We start from the raw sequence: 27,768 nt of genomic DNA on the forward strand, positions 1-27,768 counted from the left end.
TAATTAATTTTATATATTTTAAAATTAATAATTATATAAATTTATAATGAATTCAAACTTGAAAATAAATCTTTTTTTGTGCAACCTCTTTGTCGCGCCTAGCTGCTGGTGTTTTTATTTATTGGATATAAGAAGTGTTTGGAAAAGCGGGCCAACCTGTGTTTTCAAAAAATTCAATTTTTTTATGAAAAATTAATTTTTTTTTGTATGTTTTGGATAGTTTTGATGTATTATCTCAAAAATAATTTTTTAAAAATAAAAAAATATCAAATGTATTTTGATATAAAAAACACTTTAAAAAATAATTATAACTATATTTCCCAACAAGCCATAACCAATATCAGTTTTAATGTGATTTTTGGATATGGGAATTTGGCCTGGAGCAAAGCATGATCTGCGATCAAGTATACAATTTGAATCCATAATAGGTAATACAGGAAACATATTATACATGAAAAATAATCTTATTGTTAATAAAAAATTATTTGACGGGAAGTAGTATTTTTAAATCAATTTATGCGTTAATTAAGGTTAAATCTTCTTTTAAAAGATTTTAAAGACTCTCTTGCACATGAACTCATACATTTAAAAAAAAAAAAAATAGTGTTGATCTAAGCTTTAAAAATGAATTTAAGAAGTTAAGAAAAGACATACTAGAGATAATGCATCTTGACCAATAGACTAACAACTTGAAGTTTCATGGAAAATATTGCACTCCACCGCTGCAATAACTGGAGTTTTCCTGCAACAAAGAAAGGTTGTTGTATCAAAGGTTGTTGAAATTAGGATTTAACCAGTAAAGCTGACAAAATCAGGTTAAAGTTGGTTGAGAAGTGTTTAATAGAGTGAGGTTGTTTTTTTTTTTTTGAAGGTTTTTTTATTAAAATAATATTTTTTTATTTTAAAAATTATTTTTAATATTATTATATTAAAATGATCTAAAAAAATTATTTTTTAATTTTTTTAAAATATAAAAACAAACGTATACAAAATAATTCAAAATTGTGATTTTATAACTGTGTTTACGGTTTCATTAAGAATTGGACAATTTTTAAAGAACACAGTCACGTCACCATCCTCGTCCTTTTGTCTGAGGTGATTTTAACTTCTTTGATCGAGCAATTTCAAAGACCTTTTTGTCCTTTTCTTTCCCTTATCTCTCTCTCTCTCTCTCTACACTATCCATGCTTTTATTTTTCTCGTTCTGGGCCCACAACTCTCTCCATCCTGGCTCTCATGTGCGTGAGCCCCACCCTCTTTCAGACCTGGTAAGACGCCAGCTCCCGTTGAAACTTGAAACTGGCTCAACAACCTTTGAAACCTTCCCACCAATCTTCAAGTGTAAATTCACGTTTTTTTAACTGTTATTAGTGTGTTTGGGAGTATAGTTGTGATTGTTTTTTAAAGTGTTGTTCATTCAGAAAAGTATGTTAATAATATTATTTTATTTTTTAAAAATTATTTTTGAAATCAGTATATTAAAATGATTTGAAAACATCAAAAACATATTAATTCCGAATAAAAAAAATAAAATTTTTAAATTTTATAAAAAACACTTTTCAAACACAATCCTCCATAAAGGCTCCTTTAGCAACTCCCCTGCCTTCTGAGATGGGAATTTGAGATTTAGGTTTTTTTTTTTTTCAAGAATCTTTTTGGGTATAGTTATGTGGATTTTTGGGGATTTTATTTTCTAGGTAAGTCGTCTTTTGTGTATATTTCTTTTTTATTTATGTATGTGCGAGAAAACATAAATAATTTGAAATAAAAAAGAAACAACTACCGGCCTGGTGTGTGTATATATTGTTGTTCTTCTGGTTCCCTTAAGACTGGATTTTGGAATTGTTGCGTAGAGAGAAGCTTGCTTCTCGGTGCTTGCTTGTAAACTAGAGCAGCCCAAGTTGGTTTTTTTATTTGAAAAAACATTTCTTGTAATTTTATAGTTTTATGATTCGAATTTACTTTATATTTTTCGTTTTGTATAAAAAATTATACTTTTAACAATCTTGGTTGTATTAGTAAAGAAAGGTTCTACTGGTGAATTTTTCTGCTTAATGTCTTGAAATAATAATAAAAAAAAAACATATCTCTTTGAAAAGATAAACACTAAAGTTAATCTTTTAAGTAGCTACTAGTAAAGAAATATTGATATTTTTTTAAGAAATAAGGTTTGATCAGTGTCTTAAAACAAAAGAGATGATATTATTCATGTTTTAAAAATAATATAAATTCATTTTGAAAATTATTTTAGTGATAAATTTATTTAATCAAACACTATTATTTTTTTATGAATGGTTTTTTATCTTGAAATACCATCTGAACACAACTTCATAATATTTTTTAACACAACTTCATAATATTTAATCAAAATGAATTTTTGAATGTTTTGTTTAGTTTAGATTTTTTGCATGTCAAAATTAAGTAATTTTTTAACATTAAATAATCTATTAACAAACTTGTTACCGTGTTTAATAAAATCCAATTTCTTTAATGATAATAATAATAGTCAATCAACGAGACCGCCCCCGTCAAATTGGAATTTGGTTATTGAAAATTAAGTGTATTAACTTTTGAAGCAAAATAAAATATATTTTAATTTGGAACCTTCTATAGGTATTTTTTATTTTTAAATATTTATTCTAACATGACGTATCCGAAGACACATTAGTTATTACAGCGAGTATCGGGACCAATAAATAATTTGCCCTAAAAAGTTAAAAATAAATAAACGCCACAAAGACAAGTAATTAGCGAGCGAAGTTCTTGTCTGCGGAAAAAAATCCACAAAACGACGCCGTTGCCACAGTCCAGTCTATAATTCAGTGGGATCCACCACTCAGGTCTTCTTCTTCGCTTGTTCAGCAACCCATGTTCACAAAAGAAAGAAAATTTTAGGCTGTTCTCTCTCTCTCTCTCTCTCTCTCACACACACACACACACACACACAGACACACACACACGCTCGCTTTAACTACAAAGAACCACTCACCAGAAACATCGCCGGGGATGTCGTCTCCGGCTCCAGGAGTTTCTCCTGTCCCCAACAATTCCACCTCTCCGCCGCCTCCGCCTGACACAACTAACACAACGGTTTCTCAGGCACCGCCTCCGACGAACTCGATTGGTTCTCTAGTGCCATCTCCACCGGCATCGCTAGCAGGATCATCGGGACCGACAGCCCCGTCTACGCCGGTACTTGCGGCGTTGATAGTAGGAGTAATATTAGGAGTGCTGGCAGGTGTGGGTATTTCTGTTTATGTGTACCGGAGGAAGAAGAGGAAGGAAGCGCAGAGATTATTGCTCGGTGGTCAACCTTCACAAGTGGCTAGCAAAGGTTTGCCTTTTTTGACTTTGAATTGCGTAGAATATAAAATTATGTGCATTTGTGTTTTTATGCTTAATTTGCTTCGTTTCTTGTCCTATTCGCTGTCCGCATTTAATTGATTGCTTTGTAGAATTTCGTTTATGGTTTTGTTTGGATTTGCTCTTACATGTAGACTCATCATGCTTGTTCTTCTGTGAATCTAGTATCTGCTCTTTGTGATTTGTGAAGCTACTGTTCATCTTACTATTCAAGCCACTCTTGCCAATTACTTTCCTTGATGTTTCTAAGCTGTTCCAATGTCTCCAGATGATGGCCATTGGCAGACCAATATGGCTCCTGCTGCGGACAATAAAATTATGATGTGGCCGAAGCCCACTATTCCCCAAGGAGCTCCGCAGAATTACCAACTGCAACCGATGCTTGGTATTAATGCTGAACAGCCTTCTACAAGCAGCAGCATGGGCTCTGATAAACAAGTTAAATCACATACTTCTGGAATTTCTCTGGGATATTCACAGGCTACTTTTACTTATGAAGAACTAGCCATGGCGACTGATAATTTCTCCAATGCCAACCTCCTTGGTCAAGGTGGTTTTGGTTACGTTCATAAGGGAATCCTTGCAAATGGTACAGTGGTTGCAATTAAGCAGCTTAAATCTGGGAGCGGACAGGGAGAGCGTGAATTTCAGGCTGAGATTGAGATTATTAGCCGCGTACATCACCGACATCTTGTTTCATTGGTTGGGTACTGCATTACTGGATCCCAAAGAATGCTTGTTTACGAGTTTGTACCCAACTACACCTTGGAATTTCATTTGCATGGTGAGTCCCTTTCAAAAAAAAAAAAAAAAAATCAAGGTCCAAATTATCCTTGATTATCCATCTGCCGTTCTAATGCTTATTTTCTTAGTTCACTTAAAACTCAGATCTGTGTATGCATGTGATTCTTCATCATTTATTGGAATCAACCCTGCATTGGCCTTAATAGAAGGTCAAAATATACTGTACAAGAGTAATGTTAGCATGGAAAATGATTTACAACCAAACTTTTCATGTTAAATTTTAATACAAACTGATGTGTTGATTGGTTAGTGGTAAAGTGTAAATCCTAAAATGATAAATGATTCGGAAAAAAAAGTAATTGGCGCACGTGATTGTGTTAAAATTTTGTATAATTACTCATTTAAGGATACGGGCCATTCTACAAGCAGGTGTTCACTAATTAATTGCCACTTACCATGGAGAACAGTTTGCTAAACCAGGTAATGTAGTCTTTAGCACATTTACGTCAAACTTACAAACATTGAATTAAATAATTAATATAGCACCTGTCATAAACCGCCACATCGGTTACAAAATTAAATTTAGTAAAGGTGTTAAGAGTCTCTAGCATTATTCATGGCATTGCATTGAGAATCATAGTATTCTGCAAATTGATATGAAATTATGTTCTGTGTGGCTGTAAGATAAGGCTCCATCGTCTAACCATACATATCTTACATATCAGGAAATGGGAATCCCACCATGAGCTGGTCAACAAGAATGAGAATCGCAGTTGGCTCAGCTAAAGGACTGACATATCTGCATGAAGACTGTGAGTATATTTTGTTTGCTACATTAGGTTGTCTGTTTTGCATGTCTAATTGTTTGTCTCTGAGTTCCCATCTCTTATATTTTCAGGCCAGCCTAAAATCATACATCGAGATATCAAGGCTGCCAATATTCTTATTGATCAGAGCTTCGAAGCAAAGGTGGGTTTGTAACATTTAAAATGTTTCTGTAATGATTCTTGATCATCTTTTGATGAACTTGGTATTTTTACAGTGTCCACCAAATTGACTTTTGAAGTTAAATCTCAAACATCCATGAACATAATCTTAACTCGTCTCCTTTCCCTACACTGACAATTGAAAGAAGTATAGTGTTACTCTAGACTTCAAAGGCTATGTGGATATGTCTTTCTTAAAAGTTTTTGAACATGCAAATTTCCTTAAAATGGAGTATTAGCAGTGAAAAATGAAGTCATTATGGTAGTTATGCAATCGATGTGTGAAAGCAACACAAAACCCAAGAGAACCATTGTTTAAAAACTCAGTTTATTTCATCAATCAATATTCATAATGTAGATATGGTTCTTATTTATAGAAACCAACCTTATAGGAATAGAAGACTCATACATAGAAAAATCTACACCCAACAGGAGTAGAAAGGCTATATTACAGGAAAACCTGCTAGATACTAAATATAACTTGAAATATACTATGGTATTGAACTTTTGGAATAAATTCCTAAACACCTTAAACATCTAGAATACAAAGCTGCGATTCTTAAAAAATCACATACTAACTATCAATTTATTCTTTCTCCATTTGTCTCAAGGTTGAACCATGACTTAAAATACTAAAAATTGTATGTTTTACTAATGTCTGTGAAATCATGTGGCCATTGTTACAGATCGCCGTGTAAAACTATATAGGTTAACCCTATTTATTCTATTATGTTCATTTGATGTTAAAATATATAACATGATGAGTATACTTGGATATTTTATTTATTTATTATTATTTTTTTGTTTCAGGTTGCTGATTTTGGACTTGCCAGATATTCTTTAGATACGGAGACTCACGTCTCAACTCGTGTGATGGGGACTTTTGGGTAAGATAAGTTTGTGATATCACTGGTGCATAATTAAGTTTGTGTAATGTAATCGAGTTTTGGAATAAATTAAGATTAAAAAGAGTAGATGGCTTGGGATCCCCCCCCCCCTCCCGCGTTCTGTTTGCAGTGGAAATTTCTTGAACAATTTCTAAATGCACCGCTCTAACTGCAGTTATATGGCCCCAGAGTATGCCTCCTCTGGGAAGCTTACAGAGAAGTCAGATGTCTATTCCTTCGGTGTTGTGCTTCTAGAGTTGATCAGTGGGCGTCGGCCTGTTGATAGAACTCAATCCTACATTGATGATAGCATAGTTGACTGGGTAAGTATTTGTTCCTTGGCACTAGCTTATAACAGTGCAAAATTATCAAATCAATCGCTGTATCATTGAGTGAGAAGACTGTTGGTAATTTGGCAATGTTAAGGAGACAATTCAGATCACCCCTTTTCCCCTTAAAAACTAAAAATTGTTGATAGCTGAGCCAATTCTTGGTGTTCTGTAGTTTCTTACTTATGCCAATGCTTATTACCAGATGTATGTGGTGGTGACTGGTGTAAAGATTGTTATAGCCCATGTTAGTGGGTAGAGGTATCCGATTGCTGGTGATTGAGTTGAATTCTATCTGCAATGGCAGTTGATATCATCTCAGGCACTGTATGCTTTTGTGCTTTCATGTTTTCTTTAAGTGGTATTCTGAAGTTCAACTATGAGCTCATGAACAGACAGCCAAAAAATTAATGATAGGTGGAATATTGGAAATGGATTGCCCCGTGAAAATAACATTTTCTCATGAATAACAGGCAAGGCCTTTGCTCAAAAAAGCTTTGGAAGATGGCAACTACGATGCTGTTGTCGACCCAAATCTGCAGGACTATGATTCTAATGAAATGGTTCGAATGATTGGTTGTGCTGCTGCTTGTGTACGTCATTTAGCACGGTTTCGACCGCGAATGAGCCAGGTAATTCTGCAAGTGCCAAGTATACTGCTTTTGCTCTTGAATAGGTGTCTTTGCTTTATTCATTCCATGTTGATACGAAGTTTAATGGCTTCTCTTAGTCCTCCGATATCCTTCATAAACTAGTTGATGTCCTACTTAGTTTTTTAAGCATTTAAAACTCATAACCAATATTTTAGATGATATCTGGTGTTCCAAATTGCCAGTTTTGGTTGGAATTTTGATATATGTGAGATATTGGTGGTTTGACTTTGACCAGAACCAATATTGTTTGGAATCTTAAATATTAGAACTACACTCTATGCTGGCATGTAACCCTTCTGCATTTTTTGTGCAAATCAGATAGTTCGAGCTTTGGAAGGAAATATGCCTCTAGATGAACTGAATGAGGGGATCACTCCTGGTTCTAGCATGGTATACGGTTCTGCTAGCTCAGATTATAGCACTCGGCAACATGAGGAGGACATGAAGAAATTCAGGAAGTTAGCACTAGAAAGTGTTGAGCATGGTAGCACAGTGAAACCACCAGCAAGTACAAGCAGCCAAGAATGCAGTGGATCCGCCAGTGAGTCTGATCAGAAGCCATTCAGCGCAAGCACAGAAGGCCGACAAACTACACCGGAGATGGATTCACAAAGAATGGAGAAGAACATCAAAGATACCCAGGAAAGGTCTTAACAGTTGATTTCATTCCTTGATTTTCAAAGTTATGCCTACTGTGGACAAGTCACTTTTCCACGGTTGTATACACTACTGGACGTCCAGAAAAAGTCAGGTTGATGAATGAGATTACAGAAGTCCAAATTTCACATGAACTGTTCACCGCTTGTGTACAACATCAAATTTAACATTAATTTTGCAGTAGGGTTCATTTATCTGGACAAGGCAAGGTTAAACTACTAGTATTCTTTATATTTGCCTTCCCCTTTACAGTGCTTGTATATGCTTAGAATATCTAAGAGTCTTATTGTATACTCCTTTTTTATTTTTTATGGCAGGGGATAGCAAATTAATTGAGTTTTATTCTCTTCCTTTTTTCTTTTTCTTTTTTTATCTTTTATTTTTTTTATTTGTTTTTTTGTGTATGATTATCATGTATCAGGCATGGAGGTGGATCTTGTAAGGTATTGGAGTGATTCCATGTCCATGTAATGTAATGCTATTGTCAATTTGGCATGGATGAACCATGGAGTTGTTTTTAAAACATATTTTACAAACTAGCACAAAAATAAACAAAAATTTTATAATTTTATTGTTTGTTTTGCTTCCAATAGCAGAACCAATTGATATTAATTATATAACTCCCTTTCCCTTCTGTTTTTTTTCCTTCTCCCTCGTCAGAACCGCTCCTTCCCTTCTTTCTTGTGAGTTTCCCATGCATGTCTCCATGCATCTTTCAACTCCAAATCCGTCACCCCTTTTCCTTTTCATATACTGCCACTATCACCTTCACCACCTCATTTTAAAAAAAAAAATTTACTCTATCAATCTCTCTTAATTTTATAGAATTTGTTGTGATTTAGTGATTATGTTAGGGTTAGGGTTTGTTTTGTTATGTTAGGGTTCCATTCAATACATATCAATTAGTTATAAATTACATTAATTAGATATAAATTAAATGAATTATGGTTTATGTGATTGTCGAGGATTGTTGAATTTTGGGAGAATAAAGAGTAATTGATGAATTTTGTTAAATTGATATATTTTTGCTCAAAATGACTAGAATTGATAAATTTTTGATAGGATTTGTGAAAATGTGTTAATCGATGAATTTTGTTAATTTCTGTATTTTTCTTTATATTAAGGCTTATGTGAATTATGTATTTTCTTTTTTGTAGTTGATAAATTTTGGTAAGAATTTGTGATGATTGATAAATTTGGAAGAATTTTTTAGAATGATTGAATTTTATCAAAAATATTCTTACAACCAGGAAGAATTGATTAGTGTTTGAGATTATTTGGTTCAAATAGTTATAAATTAGATTGATTTATTATTTTTTCATATTGTTATATGATATCGTTGAGTTTTGTTATTTATATAATATATTTTTCTAATATGGTGTTATTGTATTATTATGACGGTATTATTTTTAATGTAATAATTCAATTTTAACCTTCTATTTTTCAATGTAATTTAAAAATATATAAAAACAATTATGACGGTATTATTATTAATGTAATAATTCAATTTTAACCTTCTATTTTTCAATGTAATTTAAAAATATAAAAAAATTTCAATTTTTTTTTAATGTAATTCATTTAATTTGCTTTCATTTTATAATCTTTTGGCACTTTTGTTTATTTTATTGTGTGAAGATTTCTTTTTATAAAATAAGAAAATAAAACAGAAAGATTAAAAAAAAAAAAAGAGAGAGGAAGGAAGATGGCAGGCCAGGAAGAAAAGAAAGACTAAAATTATAGAAATCAAATAATATAATGAAGATAAAAAAAATAATAAAAGGGGATTATTTTCCATAATGTAGAGATTATCATAAGGGAAGAAAAAATAAAAATAGCAGTTGAGTTCAATGATAATATTTTATTATGGTTAAAAAGAAGAAGAAAGGAAGTGATTCTCCATGATTTAATAATAAAAAACCATAATTTTAATAAAAAAAAGTATTCAAGATTCTAATTAAAGAACAAAAATAAGATCAGGTAGTTGAATTTAATGAGAATAATTGAAAAATCACTATGATTAAAAAGGAAATAAAGAAATCCTATACATTTTAAAAATGAAAAAAATACCATAATTTTAAGATTTTTATTAAAGAAAAAAAAAAAGAAATCCTCAAATTAATTGTTAGGTTCTTTTCCTAATAAAATTTAACACTATAAATAAATAGGGATGCTTTAGCTTGCTAAAAAAGACGAGACCACACAAAGGAAAAATTATTTAGAGATAAAAAAACTAAAGAAAAAAATAAGAAAAAAACCAAAGTAAGAAAATATAGAAAGAAAAAAAAAAGAAAAGTTCAACCCCTATCTAATCCTTCCCTTATGGTTTGTCATGTCACCCAAACTTTTATAATACGCCACCAACTCTATCTTATCAACCACTACAATTACAATCTAACCTCCACAAATAGCTAGCACCACCAACAATGACACAAACCACAATAAAAGCTCTTATTCTTCATTATTTTTACTCAAAAAACTAACAATTACCTGATCAGTTTGTCATTTTTCTTTCCTTTCCATTGTTGACACAACAATAGCAATAGCTAACATTAGATCAAATTGCCGTTGCCTTAGTCTTCTTTAGTTAAACCATTCCTCATGCCCAAAAGTAGCAGAAAACATCAAGCTCACAAACTAAGAGAAGAAAAGAAAGAAACAAGAAAACCCAAAATTTCCCCATTCATAATCTCTCATTGGAGTGGTAGTGGACTACACTGACTATATAGGAAGGAAGAAGAAGAGAATCCCGTGACCAACTTACCCATGTGCCTCCTCGCCTCGTTGATGCGTGCAACGATGCTTCATAGTCCACCTTGTCTATCAATGCCTACAACCCACATGTCACCACTACCAATCAACGTTCTAGCAGCTTCAAGTTGATTTCAATCGCTTTAAAAGGTCAATCTCGATCCCCAAATAAATATTTACTTAACTTGAATAATTTTTATTATGTAATTAAATTAAATGTGAATTGTGATGAATACTGGTTTGCTTGGTTGATTGATATGCGTGAATTCATTATTACATGCGAATAGGTTTGTTTGTTATGTGATTATACGGTTTACTTTGCGTGATATTGATTGATCATTGTCGGTTTGGGGATGATATAATCCTTTAAAAAGGTTCTATTATTAGGAAGTTGATTTTTTTTCTTCAAAGAGTGTGGTTTTGTTTTCTTCTAAAACAATGTTTAAGTAAAGGTTTTATTCCTTTTTTTATATATATATATATAAAGAATCAATTTGTGAAGAGTAAAATCCATAAAATGAATTTGCCTTTAAGAAGTTGAGACTAAGGTATAAATAAAAGTATTGTTTTGATTTGTTTTCAAAAAATTAACCAAAAGATGGTAAAATCCTCAAGAAGGTTTTGTCCTCAAGAAGTTGATATATATATCTTTTTTGGAAAATGTAAATAAAAAGGTTTTTTTATTCCAAAAAAATGAATTGAGTATAGTAAAATCCTTAAAAGATTTTTGTCCTCATTGATACAAACCTCTTTATCATGTGGTTAAGCATACAAATACATCAATTCCCTAAAAGTCAAGTAAATCAAATTTGATAAGAGTGTGAAACAAAAATAACTCGTATTTAGACACCAACACTATTGGAAACGAACCCCCATCCAACAAATATTGATTTATGAACAAGAAATATAAGGATGATGCCATGAAATCAGTTGTTATTCGACAAGTTATTTTCAGTTATTTAGAGAACTATGGAAGGAAGACTATCTCACCAACACACAAAACAAAGTTTGTAGCAAAAAACAAGTTTATTCAGAAGTCTAACCCTTTAAGCTTCTAAACCCTAACGGACTCAGGTTGTGTATTTGTATAAGACCTGCTTATAATCAGACCCATACTCTTAATTAAACAAGCTTAAAATAAAAATAAAAATAAAAATAAAGGTTTAGAGTTGCTACCACAATTAACAAAGAAAATAAAATATAATAAATCTGATTTTCTTAGTTTATAAGGTGTTATAGCCGAATAAGCCTTCCTTGCATGCATATGAAGAGTTTCCAACTTTAGGAATTCCAAATAGACTAGGAAAATCAATTCTGACTTGAAAAACTTTGTTTCCCCCTCTGGCTTTTCCTTGTAGAGCTTGGTTTCCTTGTTATACTTGTATAAAAATAATGATTATATCCTCCTTAGTTGATGAATTAATTAGTTCCCTTCCTAGACTAGAAGAATCATTAAATAATCATTCCTAACATATGAAACAAATTTGCCACCCATTAGTTTCCTTGGTGTATTAGGAAACTTTTTCTTTTGAATAATAAGAATTCTCTCCCATTAAGGACTATATATGGCTGAATTACCTTATACAAAATAGGATATTTCAAAGCTTTAAACCTCGTAGCAATCTTTCATGGGCTTTCTTTTTATTTTGCTTACCCGAGTTATAACTTGTGATCTTGGCTTTTAGGAAGGGATGATCTCAAATGATATCAGCATACCTGTTTTCATTGTTTGAAAATCTTTGTCTCAAAGATCATCAGCTTTGCTTTTCATTCTCTGTTTTCCTAGAAAAGGAATCATAGAGCCAACCTTATTGTGTTTCTTGAGTTGTCCCTAGTCTGATCATGCCCCAAGTATTTTATCCTGTTTTGTTTACTTTGATTTTCACAAAGATGATGTCATGTAGAAGAGTGTTTGGTTTTTACAAAAGGTTGTCAATATAATAAATCTTTGGAATTTCATTTTAATGTTATTTTAAAACAATTTTTTTTTTGAAAAATTCAAGCGAATCCCATAAACAGGGTTTCATGAAGGTTAAGAATTTTTGCTTTTTTCTATTAGTGAAAATGTGAAGTGACCTTCTGCTTCAAGTCTCGTTGGTCAGAAGGGTTCAGGTTTTAACTTTGAGAGTTTCAAAGGAAAGAAGAATTTGAAGCATTTATTTTACTTATATGAACAATAAGGCAAGACATAATCAAAGTTTCTTGAAGAGTTTGTTTCGTATGGGAAAACATTACTTACCAATCTTGATTGTCTACTTTTGATTAAAAAGGGTTTTATTAGGCAAATATATGGGATTTGGCTAAGGGATCTTAATATAAAGGATCACTATTGCTCGTTTCCAAACCTTTTTTTTTTTCCCAAAGAATTCTTGGATTTTAGTGTTGACTTTGCCAAATGGTTTGTCGTGCCCTTAGTGTTGGGCCTGAACTTCTTGTTTTTTTTTTTTATTTATTATTTGCTTTTGAGAACCATTATTATATTCACTATTTTTATATGGCATACTCAAACTTTTTAAATTCTTTAAATTTCTTCATACCCCGTTCCTCTAGTTTTATTTGGGCACCTTTGATATTGATGATTATTTTTATGTATCTTTATAGTTGAATTGACTTTCTAGTCATCGTACTTGCTCTTGGTATAAGGTGTGATCCTAGCTAGAGTTAATTTTTAAGAGAAATTTACCATGCTTGGGCGAGGATTGCGAATGATATTTTTTTAGTATTGTGAAAGGATTATCAAAGATAACCTTTTCTCATTTTAAACACATGCATTTAGAATTAGTAAGCTTTGCTTTCTTTCATTATGGTTAATTTGGACATGCAAATTTTTTTTTTTTATTATGATTATGAATCATTATTCATTTAATTAAAACTCAGCTTCAAAGTTATTTTGTGGCATTCAGTATGTTCTTCATGTTTTTAAGTGTTTGGTACCTTAGTATGAGATTACTTGAATTCCTAAAACTTGCTTGTTAAAAACAAACACAAAAAAGGCTAAATTGAAAAAACAATTTAATGATTGAAATGGAAAAAAAATTCAAAACAAAAGAAAACAAATAGAAGCATTTTATGAAATGCACAATAATCAATATGTGGGTGAGTGCTTCTACAATATTTTTATCACACTATTTAGTTTTTGTTAATTAACTAAATCCTTGGCTCACGTTATACTATGAGTTAGGTTATTTTTTTAAAATGTAAAAAAATATAAAGGTATTGCTGACATGTTTTCTAGCAAAAAAATTGAAATAAAAATACGATACATACTAGATAACACCTCTTTAAAATATTGAGACAAAGACATATTGGATCGACTCGAGCCAACTCTAATTAACCTACAAAACCTATTACTTGGGTCATAAGACCGTAATAATCCCATAGAAAAAAATAAAAATAAAATAAAAAAAGCTTAATTTCTAATCAGTCAAATATTGAAGGATAAAACAAAAATATTCAATTTTAAAAAAGGATAAAAAAAAAAACTTGAGTCAACCTGGGTAAACCAACCAAATCTGCAACTCAAGTTATGAGAATAAAATTACCCTATAAAAAGCAAAAAAAATAAAATCATGAAGCTAGATTCTCAATAAACTCATTGTTAAATGAAAAAATTAAAATAAATAAAAAATAAAAACAATGAAAAAAACCTAATTAATGACCTGAGTCATGAGGTTAAAATAACTTCATAGAAGAAAAAAAAAAAAAAAATCAATTCTCAACAAACTAAATATTGAAGGCTAAAATTAAAAAAAAATGATTTTAAAAATAGGATCTAAAAAAATGATCAGAATTAACTCGAGCTAAACTTTCAAACCTGTTACTCGGATCATGACACCGGGATTACCCTATAGAAAGAAAATAAAAAAAATTATGAAGGATAATCCCTAACCTACTCAACATTGAAGGATGAAATTGAAAAAAAAAAGACCTATAAAAATAAAATAAAATAAATAGAAAAAATAAAGACCAAAATCAAAATAAGAGAAAATTTATAAAGCTCGACATGAAAACCGAGGTGAGGAGAAAGAAAGAAAAAGGAGAAAGAGAGGAAAACAGTCGCCTTTACCTTACCACATGTGTCTGTAAATTGAAGAACTTGCCATGACATTTCAAAAAAAAATCACGAAAGATCTTATTTAAGGCCGTAGGAGATCGACACGTCTCCACAACATGATGACTCTCCTATGTTGGCACGTGTGTTGCACACGCCAAACATTCCCTTCTGTCTGTGTAGTTTCGTCTTTGCTTTTGTTTTAGTTTTAAATTTAATCCTCGAGCCTTAGTTGGTATAAATCAATAAAATTGAATCTTATTTTATGAACCCAAGCATCAACCATGCACTAAAAATTTTCCTCAAATAATAAAATTAAAAAAAATTAAATAATAATAAAAAAAGAATTGAATTCCAGCTCAATTCAATCACTGGTGCTATAAAAAAAAATGCTAAAAATTTGTCTAATCTTCAAATTTGATCAAATTTTATTTTATAAAAAATTATCTTAGAAAAAAAAAATTGTGGAAAACTATTCCAGTTTTCTATTCACTACTAAAATACATTTCCCACCCCTTTAATTTTTCTTTTTGAATTTTGGATTTAATTTTAATTTAATCTTAATACGAGTCAAGTTGGGTGAGAAGACCTGATCGGAGTCATATATGCGATAGCAGTGGCGGAGCCACAATAAGTCAAAAGGGGGCAATTGCCCCCTTATTTTTTTTTTTAAAAAATATTAATATATTAGTGAGAGTGAAGTATTGCTACAACCTACAGGTAAGGAAAGTTTTTAACTTTTATTATTGTTGACTGACTTGACTTTTATATATATATATATAGTTACAGCTCCCCAACTTTTCCCTTTTTTCCCTTTGTTTCTCCTGTTTAACAAAACAAAAGGGTTTTTTTTTCAGCTGCCGTTCTTGCCTCTTGTCTCTTGAATGCAAATTTCTCATCGATTAATTTTTTTTCTTTTGCTTTATATTTTAGGTAATTTTTTTTTATCTTTTCTATTTATTTTATTGTCTAATTTTAGTTTAATTCTTTTATAATTGGTTATTAAAAATATTAGGATTTATGATAATTTAGGGGTTTTGTTATAAATATATTCAAAATAAATATCTAAATCTGCTAATTTAATCAATTAAATGTTTCTTTTCTTATTATAAAGAAATAAATTAATATTCATGCAAAATCACTATTCTTGATAACTCTTGCAATGACAGAATAGTTTATTGAAATTTAATATTTTCACATGATTTGTTTGTAAGTAAAATATCAAGTAGAAAGCATGTTTTTCAAGCATTGTTCCTCTTACACATACACTAGGCATTGTTTCTTAATTAAATGTCTAGAAATGATTAAGTATAATTTAATAAACATACTTATTATTATATGCATATAGATATGAATTGAAATAGGTTTTGATTTTGATGAATTGATATGTATTTTACTTTTAATTTTATATGAAAAATTTAGAATTATTGTGTAACTCAACTGATTTTTGTTTGACAGTGAATTATTGTGTAGTTGTGTTAATTATTATGTAGACACTAATGATAAAAAAATTCAACAAGTTCATATTAAATTAACATGTTACTAGACAAATATTTCAAGCGTAAATCTATTGAGGATGAAGAGTCAATCAAAGCTTCAAGTCATGTAACTCAATTAAGTTCAAAGAAAAGTCATATTGAAATCAACCCTGACACTTTCCTTGTTGACCCTGGCTCAAAAAGACCAATTTATGAATACCATATAAATTATAGGGATGCAATCCGAAGAGCTTATCTACAAAAAGGTCCTTGTCAATCTTCACATTATGATTTTCCATATATGTTTGAATTGATTTCTAATACATGTTTATATAATATAATATTTGTTAATAATTTATTCTCTCATTTAAAATTTTTTGGCTTTGCCACTTTGTGATCGGACACCTTGGATTGATGTTGGTTTTGATCGACCTGACCGCGTCCCTTTGCTCAGCATGCCTTGGATTCCGTTTCGAGTGTTTTGGGTCGACGAAGCTCCTTTGCATTGTATTAAGAGTGTGTTTGATATTGCGGTAGCTGTTGTGGTTGTGGTTTGAAAAAAGTTGTTTTATAAAAAGTACTTTTAGTTAAGGTTGGTTTGAAAAAATAGGTGTTTGGTTAAAACTGTGGTTGAAATTAAAGTTGAAGAAAAAGTAGTTTAATGTGTTTGGTTAAATTTTTTTTTGAAATTAAGGTTATAAAATAATTTTAAAAAATATATATTAATATTGATGATTTTAAATTTAAATATTGTAGAATTAATTACTCCTATTACATCATGAAATAAATAATATTTTATATAAAATATTATTTATTATTCCATTAAACTATTTATAATTCCATTACGTACAAAATTCATCCGATAAGGATTATAGGTTCCATGGTTTTTTTTGAGCGTGCAACAAAATCAGGTAAAATATCTTCAGAAACAAAATTAGAATTGTGATCAAATTCCACAAATACTACGTCATCATGCGATATTCTTTTAATTTATGTAGTGTTATTAAATAATATTAAATATTATTTTTTTGAGTAAAACATAATTTTAAAAAAATTAAAATTTTTTTACCGGGTCGAACGCTGTCTAAAGAATTATGCTCATGTGAACAGTGAAAAAAAATTCTTCTCGCATTACAGGTGAATTATAATTCACCTGGGCACTATTTACTTCTTGAGTGAACAGTGTCAAGGTGAATTTTAATTCACCTGTCATCACCTGCAATAGATACTGTTACGAATAGTGCACAGATAAATAAAGAGAAGCAGCTCCCAGCTGCTTTTGCAAAACCATGGTTTGATGGAAAAAATTATGGGACCCACCAAATAAAAAACAGTTTTTCTTATCTTACCAAACGCTTGGTTTACACGGTTAACTTTAAAAGCAGAAGCTACCGCGTAAACAAACAACCACTAATTGTGACTAATAAAAAAAACAAAATATTGGAATAAGAAAACATTCAGTTACGTCATTTTTTTTAATTTTGGGAAAATATTCAGTTATATTACTTTCTTCATTCAATAAAAATTTACGTTTTTAATTAACATATTTTTGTAATGACAATTTTTTTTATATTATTGGATGACTTTACTTTGAGATTAAATCTTTTTCTTAAGACATTTTATAAACTTACTAGTTATTTAATTTGTGTTTCTTGTGAGCTGGATAAGTATTTTTAGAAAAAATAAATATTCAAACTTTTTAAATGCATATTTTTATAACAAAAATTCTAATTATAAATCAAAAAATCTATCCAAGTATTTTTAATTAATTAAATAAAGAATAATCTATCTCAATAAATACAAAAAAAAAAAATATTCATGTGTTTATTCAACTCGCTTAGCTACATGTTAAATAATTTTTTTTCAACTCAAAAAAATCAATATATGGATATTATTAACATGTTTTTTAACAATGAGTAAAAAATATAATTTTAAATCTAAAAATCAATATTTATATATAATAAAAGATAAAAAATAATTCCCCTGTTTTATTTCTCTATTATTATTATATCTATCTCTTCTCAATAGCACCATAAAATCTCTTGTTTTTCACGTTATTAATATATTAAGAAAATAAATTATTTTAAATATCAATCCTAAGATTTAAGTTCAATAAAAATGGAAATATAATAAGAATATAATTGAATTTATTTTATGCTTTTTTTTATTAAATAATACAACATAGCTAATTAATCTGTATTTTATAAGTTGGTTCGTTTCCATAAAAAGAAGAAGGATTAGTACAGTACATTTTGAATTTTCTTCATTAAATTTATTTAGGAAATGAGAAACAAAAGGGATTCATTGTAAATTAAAGGAAAAAACATGGGCATTCCTGGAAAGCAGGAAATTCAAGGAGCCGGCATCGTGGGTGGCCAAAAGCCATTTCTACCTGTGTTTTTGACTTTTCTTTAGAAACAAAGATTAATTTAATTATTAACAACACTTCTCTTCCTAAAACTTCCTCGAAAGGGAAAAGAGAAGAAGAAGAAGAAAAATAATACAGACTTGGGGCTTGTCAGATTCCTGGAATCCATGGCTTCTCGCAGACGCATGCTCTTGAAGGTTATAATTCTCGGTGACAGCGGGTACACTCTATCACTTACCTCTCTCATTCTCAATTTTATGCTTTCAATTTGGCTAATGTGATTGTTGTTTTGATAAATTATGCAGGGTAGGCAAGACATCGCTGATGAATCAGTAATTACTCTCCTGAACCTACATAGATCTTTTTTTTTAAAAAAAAAATTTACTTTCTTTTTTAAATAGTTTTGTTTTTTGGTATGGATTTTTAGGTATGTGAATCGAAAGTTCAGTAATCAATACAAGGCAACAATAGGAGCTGACTTTTTAACCAAAGAAGTTCAGTTTGAGGATAGAATGTTCACATTACAGGTCCCAAACACGATTTCTTTTTTATTTATTTAATTTGATATCTGTATATATCATAATTTTTTGTTCTTTATTTATTTATTTTCTGTTAGATCATTAGTTTTAATGAATCAAATTTATAGTAGATCCAAAATTGTGTTATTAAGTTGAAGTTAATTGTGGTTAACTCGTAGCCACTGTTAATTGTTTCCAGCTAATTTGTTAAGGATATATAATTTTAAAATACTAGAGATAGAAAAAACGAACAGAAGGAGTTAGCTACTAGGAATGGAAGCATAAGATTTGAAGGGCATTGCCCCTAGGTGGATGTGCTTTGCATGCAAGTATTTCGGTTTCATGGGTAATTGCAATTTCAATTACTTATAGTGGGTCAAAGCCTGTATTCAGAAAGGAGGAGGAGAAGACTCCAAGAAGAGGATGTTTAATGTATTAGGAGACTGAGAATAATTTATTAGGTTGCATCCTGTATTTAGATGCTTGATGGACGATGTATAAATAAGCTATCCTATAGTATGTTGGCTATAATTGTGCTTTTGGATATCCCAGACCAGATGTTCTGTTGATGTGTGCTTAAATGAATTCATGATTCCAAGTTCTGGTCCAAACTCTTAGTTGTGTGGCTGTCCTACTGATGGTAGGAGGTAGGAAACAAATATAAGAAAGTTAATTTGAAAGGGAATTTTACAAAAAACCATAAGGTTCTTTTGACCTCGGATGATAATTAATATTGCCTTATCTTAATTCTGGAAAATGAACAAAAATTAGCTTTAAGACGCGGGATCATGATATGTAACTTCAAGCCCTCCCATAAGTCAGTCATGGCATGACTTTATGTAGTTTTTAAACCACAAATACAGAAGTGTGAAGGCTTATCAGTTGACTTTATATATTATTTTCCATACTTGAGCGGAAATGCCTGGTTGTGTAAACTTTGTTCTCTGCCTTGATATCTATATGTGCAGATATGGGATACTGCAGGGCAAGAGAGGTTTCAAAGTCTTGGAGTGGCTTTCTATCGTGGCGCAGACTGCTGTGTTCTTGTGTATGATGTGAATGTCATGAAGTCATTTGACAATCTTAACAATTGGAGAGAGGAGTTTCTGATTCAGGTAACCATTTGCTAATGGGCTAGACAGATCTTTTGATAGTTTGTAGACAATTACTGGAGATTATATCTTGTGTACTAATTTGCAGGCAAGTCCATCTGACCCTGAAAACTTCCCATTTGTTGTGTTGGGGAACAAGATAGATGTTGATGGAGGCAATAGTCGAGTGGTAGGATGATTTTTCCCTTTTAATGACGTGCATTTTCCTTACATTTGAAAACATTTCATAAAATGTGCACTTTCGGAAATGTTGAGGGGGGAATGTACCACTCTCATGTTGATCTCTTGAGTAAAAGATTCCCCATTGACGTCATTTTATCAACTTTAGGTTTCTGAGAAGAAAGCAAAGGCATGGTGTGCTGCTAAGGGAAACATACCCTACTTTGAGACTTCTGCAAAAGAAGGTTTCAATGTGGATGCTGCATTTCAGTGTATAGCCAAAAATGCGCTTAAGAATGAACCTGAAGAAGAAATGTAAGCGTAAAAAATCCCTCTGCATTCTTGTCACGTTGGGAAAATCCAAGGAATTAGATTTCAAATTTTATCAACTTAACCAAGCATTAATGTCATGAAATGCAAACTGATTGTTTTGTTCTTGCTTGTTGGTGATGACAGATACCTTCCTGACACCATCGATGTTGGGGGTGGAGGGCGACAACAAACATCCACCGGTTGCGAATGTTGAAAGAACTTGCTGCCCAGCTGTGTTTTTCAATTAGCAATACGAGTTTCATCACTGTGTTTTCATTTGGTTTTTAAAAATCTTCGTCTTTGTATCGTATAAGTGGCTCCAAAAGCAAAACTGGATTTCATCTTGTTGTGCCCCCCTTGAAAAGTTTGTATCTGTATTCTGTCATGTAATCATGATTCATTTCGATCTCTATATATTACTTGTAATGGCTGTCGAGTTTGTTTGAAATGTATCGCCGTCAACAGATATTGATCAACCTTTTCCTTCCAATACAAAATTGAAGACCACAATTTCTTGAATCTAATTATAATTTGCTCACTTGTAATCATAGGTGGTTAGATTTTTTTGTTTTTGAAAGAAAACGAAGAAATTAGTAATGGTTTTATTTTTTTGTATTTTAAGGGGGTGCTTTATTTTATGAAGTAAAGTTAACTTTTCACCCTTTTTGCTCATGTTTAGGATGATTTTTAAGGAGAAATTTTTAGAGGAGGTTAACATTCAACTCCATGATAAGTGTTAGGATTTGTTTGTTTTTATATTTTAAAATTGTTTTTTTTTTTAATTATTATTTTTTAATTTTTAATTTTAAATCAATATATGTCTTTTAATATTTTAAATTATTTTGATATATTTATATTAAAAATAATTTTTTAAAAATAAAAAAATATTATTTTAATATATTTCTAAATAAAAAATATTTTAAAAAACAATAATGATTTGTATATACTTTTTTAAATTTAAACTTATTTTAGTCTCTTTGTTTTTTAATTTTTATTTTAAACTATAAATATATATTATATAGTTTTTTTTAATCATATATAAAATTAATTTAATTTATATTATGGTCTACTATTTTTTTTTCAATTTTTATCAAATATTCTTAAAATTTATCTCTTTAATATTTTTTACATTCTTAATCTCATCTTATTTTTTCTTAATATTTATATTTGGCTGGAAAAGTCGATAAAGCTAGCAAGGCAAAAAGAAAAAATAATAATAATAAAAGGGCCAACATTTTAAGAGATTGCGGTTGGGTGGTAGTCCAGGATTGATTCTATTTCATGGAGGCAACAAAAGAAGGCACTGGATTACCTGACCAGATCGTGCCTCCTCGCCTGGAAGACGCGGGCCTCGAGGACTGTGCCCTTCCGCCTGACTTAATCAAAGAAGCCTTCCTCAAGGCAGCCTCTGCTGTCAAGTCACGTGCGACCTCCATCTTTACAGACGAAGATGAATCCGCTGAATGCGTCCAAGAACCTTGGCCGGAGGAGGCTAAGTTCGCTTCTGACAAGCTGGTCGGTGTGCCGCCGGTCCCGGGAGCGACAGATGCGTTGGTGGGAATAGAGATGGGAAAGGAGACGCCGGTATCATGTGTGGCTGAGAAAGGCGGTGGAGTGGTTGAGGAGGACGGGGATAAGGTAGTCGTGGTTGGTGGTGACGTGGAGGAGAAAGAGAATGAGAGAGGTGGTTGTTTGGGTGATGGGCTGAAGAAGAAAGAAGAGAATGGTAGTGAGGAGGGGTGGGGGGGGGGGGGGAGAAGGCGAGAGGCCAACTTTGACTGAAGGTTTCATTTAAAAGAAAAAAAAAAACCAAGTGTTTTTGTTTGTTTAGTTTAGATTTTGCTTGAAGTTCAGTTTTGTAAGAAACTAGATGTTGTGTTGGGTGATTTGTATTGTGTAAAATCTAAGGTTAATCATCAAGTTTCTTGAGTTTTTGAACTTGCTCTTTATTTCTGTTCATCAACTGCGTCAACACTATATTCCAAATAAATGTATGGCTTGAGTGGACAGCATTCTCGTGTTTCTTTAGTGTAAATTTCTGAATGTTTAAATTGCCTACTGTATGATCTTGGGCTCTTTTTATCATGATCTTGTGTCGTTTGCGATTTGACTCCATTCAATTTTGCCGAGCTTCATCACCTCACGAATGATTTATGGTAGAGTTTTTTTATATTTGCATGATCTGGTTCCTCATAATTTGCTGGTGACAAAATTCACTTTTATGGAAAGTTGTGCTACAAGGATATAACCTGCAAAATGCAGTGTACTATGCCTGATATAATGAGACAACTTTAGAGTATCATATGGGTTATGTTTATGTCTCTTTCAAGACCCAGTTGTAATGCCTAGAGTTGCGAAGTGCTCGACAGCATATGCTAGAGGATCATTCAAAGATGTAGCTCCAATTGGACACAAGGAAAGAAGGGGCTTCGCTTAGATCATTGGCAGAGTGATCAAGAATTAGAAATGAAGGTGGGTGTGGTTTTTATAAGGTTCATCTTTTGAAAATTTGCATTTTGTGATGATGACGCTGATAGTATATTTGCCATTTTTCTACCATAACACTACTTAAGTGTGGTTCACTAAATGCTAAATTGAACTGTTCTTAGATATAATGACAGGTTATTCCCTGGAGAAGACTTGCATTTGTTGTTAGCAATATAATATGGATGCAAAGGGAAGTCTTAATGGCAGCAGAGCAGGAAGAATTTCCAACCCAAGAGGACTCTGCCTCTATGGAAAGCGAAGTCTTCATCTGAGCAGAGTGACAAAATGCGGCTGAAAACAAGTCTTAAAATATTTTAAATGAGAAGATATCTGGTTCACTGTCAGGTTTGCTTGTTTTTTGAAGATTTGGAATGGGTGATGTCTATTATTGATTGTTTTTAGTGTATAATTGTGTGGAACAGGCGAGGTCAATTCTTGATTACCAGAGTTTACTTGTGTGTTGTTAGTGTGATTTGGGTTGGCTTTGAATTTTGATGCTAACACTGGTTTTCTGGGTAACCACTTTGGTGATTCAATGTGCTTTTGGATGTGCAAATATTTTAAGCTATTTATTGAAGCAAGTCCAAAATCTAGAGATGTAAGGTGTGAACTGCAGCTAGCCAGGAGATGGATAAAGTTATATTACCTCAGGTGCAAAGATATTTCAAATAACAGTGTTCTGCAGCTACTTGGAATGTGAAGGAGAGAAATAAAGGCAAACTTATCTGGTTCTTTTATCATTAGAATGCATAATTCATACCTTTGGTTGAGCAAGCCTTCTTTTATTTTTTTTATTGGTTACATGCAATGTTTTGAAAGATAGAATGTCCATCACACGAGCCTTCTTTGGAGGCAGGAAGTGAAATTCTATACTTTCAATTTGTCAAACATGTCAATTTTATGTTGACATTTTATGTTTGATGCTATTAGTTTGTATTTCACTGGTCTTCAACTTCTTTTGTGTTTTGCCCTGGTTTAGAAAACATTCCATTGAATTTTGTGCTGCTTTGGTTTGTGGGGTAATTGGTTTTCTACTGGGAATCAGCTCTAAGAGCAGAAGGCTTTGAAATCATAGCATAACTAAAGCATATTGTGAAAAGTTGAAAAGGCACAGATTTTAGTGGCTCGTTTCTACTTTTGCTAGATATAGCAACCCTGCCTGAGAAGCTTTCTATAAAGGGATATCCAGCATATTTATTTGGCATTTTGCTTTGTTATGGAGCCTTCAATATGTCCTCTAGAATATGGCTGGGCCATCTGGAATCTAGGATTAATTAAATTGCCTATCTATTTGAAAATTTTCAACTTCAAAAACCAGAAACGTCAAGCTGTAAATTCCCTATAACCTTTTTCATTACTGAAAAAAGTTACGTTAAGCACTTGTAGAGATGGGAGCAGAACAAGATCTATCAAAGCCATTAATGCGCTCATCTTCTTTGGTTCAGTATGATTGGTGGTGATGGATTTCTTGTCTCATCCCTGGACCACATTATTCATGTAGGTAACCAAGAATCCTTGAAATGGGGATAGTGCTAAAATGACATCCTTGTGTGAATAATTAGAATATACTGTATGCTTCAATCATGATCTGATGTTATTTTCATTGTAAAACATTACTTACTTTTAGCTCTCATCTTGCCTTTATATATATATTTGGTGCTCATTAGGTCCATTTGAATGTCTTCCTGGACTATTGAAGCAATTTTCACCATCAGCAAGATGGCAACCGATGAATAGCATTGCTCTAACAGTTCCTAACATTAGTGAGATTCATAATATTGTGTTGCAGAAGTCTAGCTGAACACAAAAATTCAACATTTGCAATTTTAGATCTGAATTGAAAATTTTATGCATCTGAAGGCATCTCTTAGGAAGCAGAAAGTTACAAGATCAGAAACAAAGTGGGAAAAAGACTTTGGGTATTTGAGCCTAGGTGAAATTACTAGGCTTGTTCAGGTTCTCTTCTAACAACCAAAAAACTTAAATTTGTTGTTACTTTCCTTTGTCTTTTAGGAAATGAAAACAAATGACCGAGCCGCTTTTCTTCACGATGACATTAGCATAGCATATGCTGCATGCCCTTTTTTTTATAGTCAGTACCGATTGTGACCTGTGAGATGTACAAAGACAATTGATAGAGCATGTTAATAGCTGGAGGCATCTCCATTTCCAAAATGTGTCGTGACTTACTGTGATAGTAGAATTCACTATTGTGATTTTGGTGTGTGAATGCGTCTCTGGTACATGTGTGGCTGCATCCTATTTGCAATTGTTGCCCATATGTGATTGCATGACTAACAGGATTCCTCAACACTAGAAACTGTCCATGGAAAGATATTGTTCTTGGATTTTTCATGATGACCTTTCAATAAAAATAGTTTCTTCAAGCTTGCAGATTAACTTTCAGTCAACCAGGACAGAGGAGCGATTTCTGGTAGATTCATTTATTTACTAATTATGTATTTGCAGAAATCTTGTGAAGTTAGAAAATCGTTTTTGGACAATTCAGATTAGACCAGATGCGCACAATTGGTTTGTTATGCAGCAATTGACCTACCAAATCATCGCAAGAATGCAGCTCTCCTGACTTGTGTTCTGCCCTGGGATTGAGGTATGATCCCATGCTTCTTGTTCTTATGACAGTTATCTATGAGTGGATGAAAAGGCTATTTATGTGACATTGTGCTGTGTGAGAGAAGTAATGATGCGAGTTAATGAAGCAAGGAAATATTTACTTCAGTATTTTATTGAATTGAAAGTATTCCATGGGCTCCTTATCAATGGAACACTGCAAGTTTGGAGGAGGGATGTTATCGCCGCCCTCAACTCTCCAGTATCGAATTACCTAGTAATAGCATGCACAATAGCAATTTCCAAATCAATGGTGGTTAAAGTGGCTTGTCTCTTGTTTTTTTGTTCTCGAGTTTTAGCTCTGTGAATGAAATAATACTATTATTAGAAAGAAATAATACTATTATTAGAAAGTTTTATCTCTTAGAGAGCCGAGCCGAGCCGACTCTATCGAATTAATTGGAACTCTTAAATACCGGGATTTAAAGGCTCATGCTATTAACAGGAGGTTGGTGGCAGGATTGTAACTTGGGCAACTGGGAGAAAGTGACTGCTCTGGCATGATAATGCAAAATGCCTTATCTTGCTATTAACTTGGTGTTGGTCCCTAGGCACCAACCTCACAGCACATTTAGGGTCCACGCATCTCACACATATAAATGCAAGGAGGGATGATTCCATGGAGGATTAATTGCATCACGAGAATGTCATTCATTTCTTTCTATTTACATGTAAATTCTTTGTTCTAGATTGAAATCCAAACAATCTCAAAATATTAAATAAGACAAGGCTTATTTCTGATCTAGGAAGCATGGCAAGAATACGTGGCAAAAGCTCAAGATATTTTGATATAACGCAAGCAACGAGGACCATTGGCTTCAAGGGTCCAAAATTCAAAAAAAATTAATGGCTAACTGCTATTAAGTGGTGGTTGAGTAACATGGATTATAAGAATAAGTAGCCTTTTCCACCAACCACGCTACCTTTAGCCTTGCACGTAATCAAATAGAACCGCACTTTAGACTACAAAGAGTCAAAATATATAAAGCGTTCATGATCACAGGGAGGGAGGGAAGGAAGGATTCCCTACTCTTCTTCTCTCTTGCTCTTTATTTATTAATCTTCTTTTGCTGCTCAAGCGGCATGTCTTTTCTGTTCATGGTAGAGGCATAAATTGGATCTCTATTCACACCAATATCTACCGCTTAGGAATAAGCCCTGTGCTTCAAAAATGGCCTTCTGATCTATCATCTTAAAATCCTGTGGTTGCCGTGGCTTCTAATAGCTTGTTTCTTGAAGAGAGAGACGAAAAGAAAGGGCACTGTGTGTAACTTTGCCTTCAGCTCTACTGTCTTTATCTCTTGGCAACCTTGAGGAACCTTCAGCTGTCTTTATCTTCCTTGTCTGTACTTGTAAAACACTTTTAGGGAAGAAAAGAAACCAAACAAAATAGAGCTTTGTCTGTTCTTGCAGTCGGGGTCACTAAGAGATAAACAAGACTTTTTCTCTGCAATACAATACTAAAGCAGCAGCCAATGCAGCTAAGAGAATCCATTCATAACACCAAGAAGTTCCTTCACAATACCATCCAAAACCTCAAGTCTATCCTCTTTGGTGGGTACCACAAGCTAACCAAGCACGGTTGTTTCAACCCCTTCTCGTGCGGCGGCGACGGCAATGTGAAGAATTACCAGACAGATCAGTACTACGCAGATTTTTGCAACGAATGGGAGTGTGATCTGGAAAAGGCAGTGAAGAGAAAGGGCAATAGTTTAATGGCGTCAAAAGAGCCTGTGAGAGATGAAGATGCGAGTAATGAAACCGACAGGAACCCTGCCAATGGTCCGCAGAGGAAGAAAAAAGGAAAGGAAGAGAAGAATAAGAAGATTTTTCGTCCGAAGAAAGCAGAAGAAAAAAGCTCAAAGAACATGAATGAAAGCGGTTACGTCTTAGCACAGAAGATGAAGGAATTGGAAATGATGGATGTCAGCAATGTAGAACATGTTTTGGATGTAGAGGAGGCACTCCACTACTATTCTCGTCTCAAAAGTCCTGTGTACCAAGACATCGTCGACAAATTTTTCACCAACATGTATACAGAATTTTCTGTACCACAGGCGTCTGCCAGCATCAACAGTTCAAAGCGAAGAATCGAATCAATTAGGCTATAGATTCCAATGTTCGTGAGTTATTTGTTGTGCATATGGATTATATTTTCCTGTTTGTATTCTTCTGAGTGTGCCTTGTTTACAAAATGATTTTGATATTCATCTTTGTAGAATATTGTTTACCTGGATTGCTATGCTTGAGCCTGTTTTTTGCTCAAGGACCCCAAATATGTTTCA

At 32.3% G+C, this 27,768-nt stretch overlaps 4 protein-coding genes across 4 annotated transcripts; all 4 read left to right on the top strand.

Moving 5' to 3' along the window:
* The first annotated feature begins 2,844 nt into the window (after positions 1-2,844).
* On the top strand, positions 2,845-7,961 carry LOC118038090 (proline-rich receptor-like protein kinase PERK15). The gene is made up of 8 exons (XM_035044388.2): positions 2,845-3,334; positions 3,632-4,147; positions 4,833-4,919; positions 5,006-5,076; positions 5,904-5,980; positions 6,156-6,303; positions 6,783-6,941; positions 7,281-7,961. The coding sequence occupies exons 1-8, from the start codon at positions 3,007-3,009 to the stop codon at positions 7,614-7,616; spliced, it is 1,722 nt and encodes a 573-aa protein (XP_034900279.1). The 5' UTR covers positions 2,845-3,006; the 3' UTR covers positions 7,617-7,961.
* A 10,345-nt stretch (positions 7,962-18,306) lies between these two features.
* Positions 18,307-20,813, top strand: LOC118038091 (ras-related protein Rab7). The gene is made up of 7 exons (XM_035044389.2): positions 18,307-18,484; positions 18,570-18,596; positions 18,692-18,791; positions 19,751-19,897; positions 19,983-20,063; positions 20,223-20,368; positions 20,510-20,813. Exons 1-7 carry the CDS (start codon positions 18,432-18,434, stop codon positions 20,577-20,579), a joined length of 624 nt encoding a protein of 207 aa, XP_034900280.1. The 5' UTR covers positions 18,307-18,431; the 3' UTR covers positions 20,580-20,813.
* Positions 20,814-21,575: 762 nt separating this feature from the next.
* On the top strand, positions 21,576-27,713 carry LOC118038092 (uncharacterized). Its single transcript, XM_035044390.2, has one exon. The coding sequence runs from the start codon at positions 21,647-21,649 to the stop codon at positions 22,145-22,147; it is 501 nt and encodes a 166-aa protein (XP_034900281.1). The 5' UTR covers positions 21,576-21,646; the 3' UTR covers positions 22,148-27,713.
* On the top strand, positions 26,959-27,594 carry LOC140955437 (uncharacterized). The gene has a single exon (XM_073408354.1). The coding sequence runs from the start codon at positions 26,959-26,961 to the stop codon at positions 27,592-27,594; it is 636 nt and encodes a 211-aa protein (XP_073264455.1).
* Positions 27,714-27,768: the final 55 nt, after the last annotated feature.

The sequence above is a fragment of the Populus alba genome, chromosome 3 (genome assembly GCF_005239225.2).
Source record: "Populus alba chromosome 3, ASM523922v2, whole genome shotgun sequence".
NCBI classification, from domain to species: domain Eukaryota; kingdom Viridiplantae; phylum Streptophyta; class Magnoliopsida; order Malpighiales; family Salicaceae; genus Populus; species Populus alba.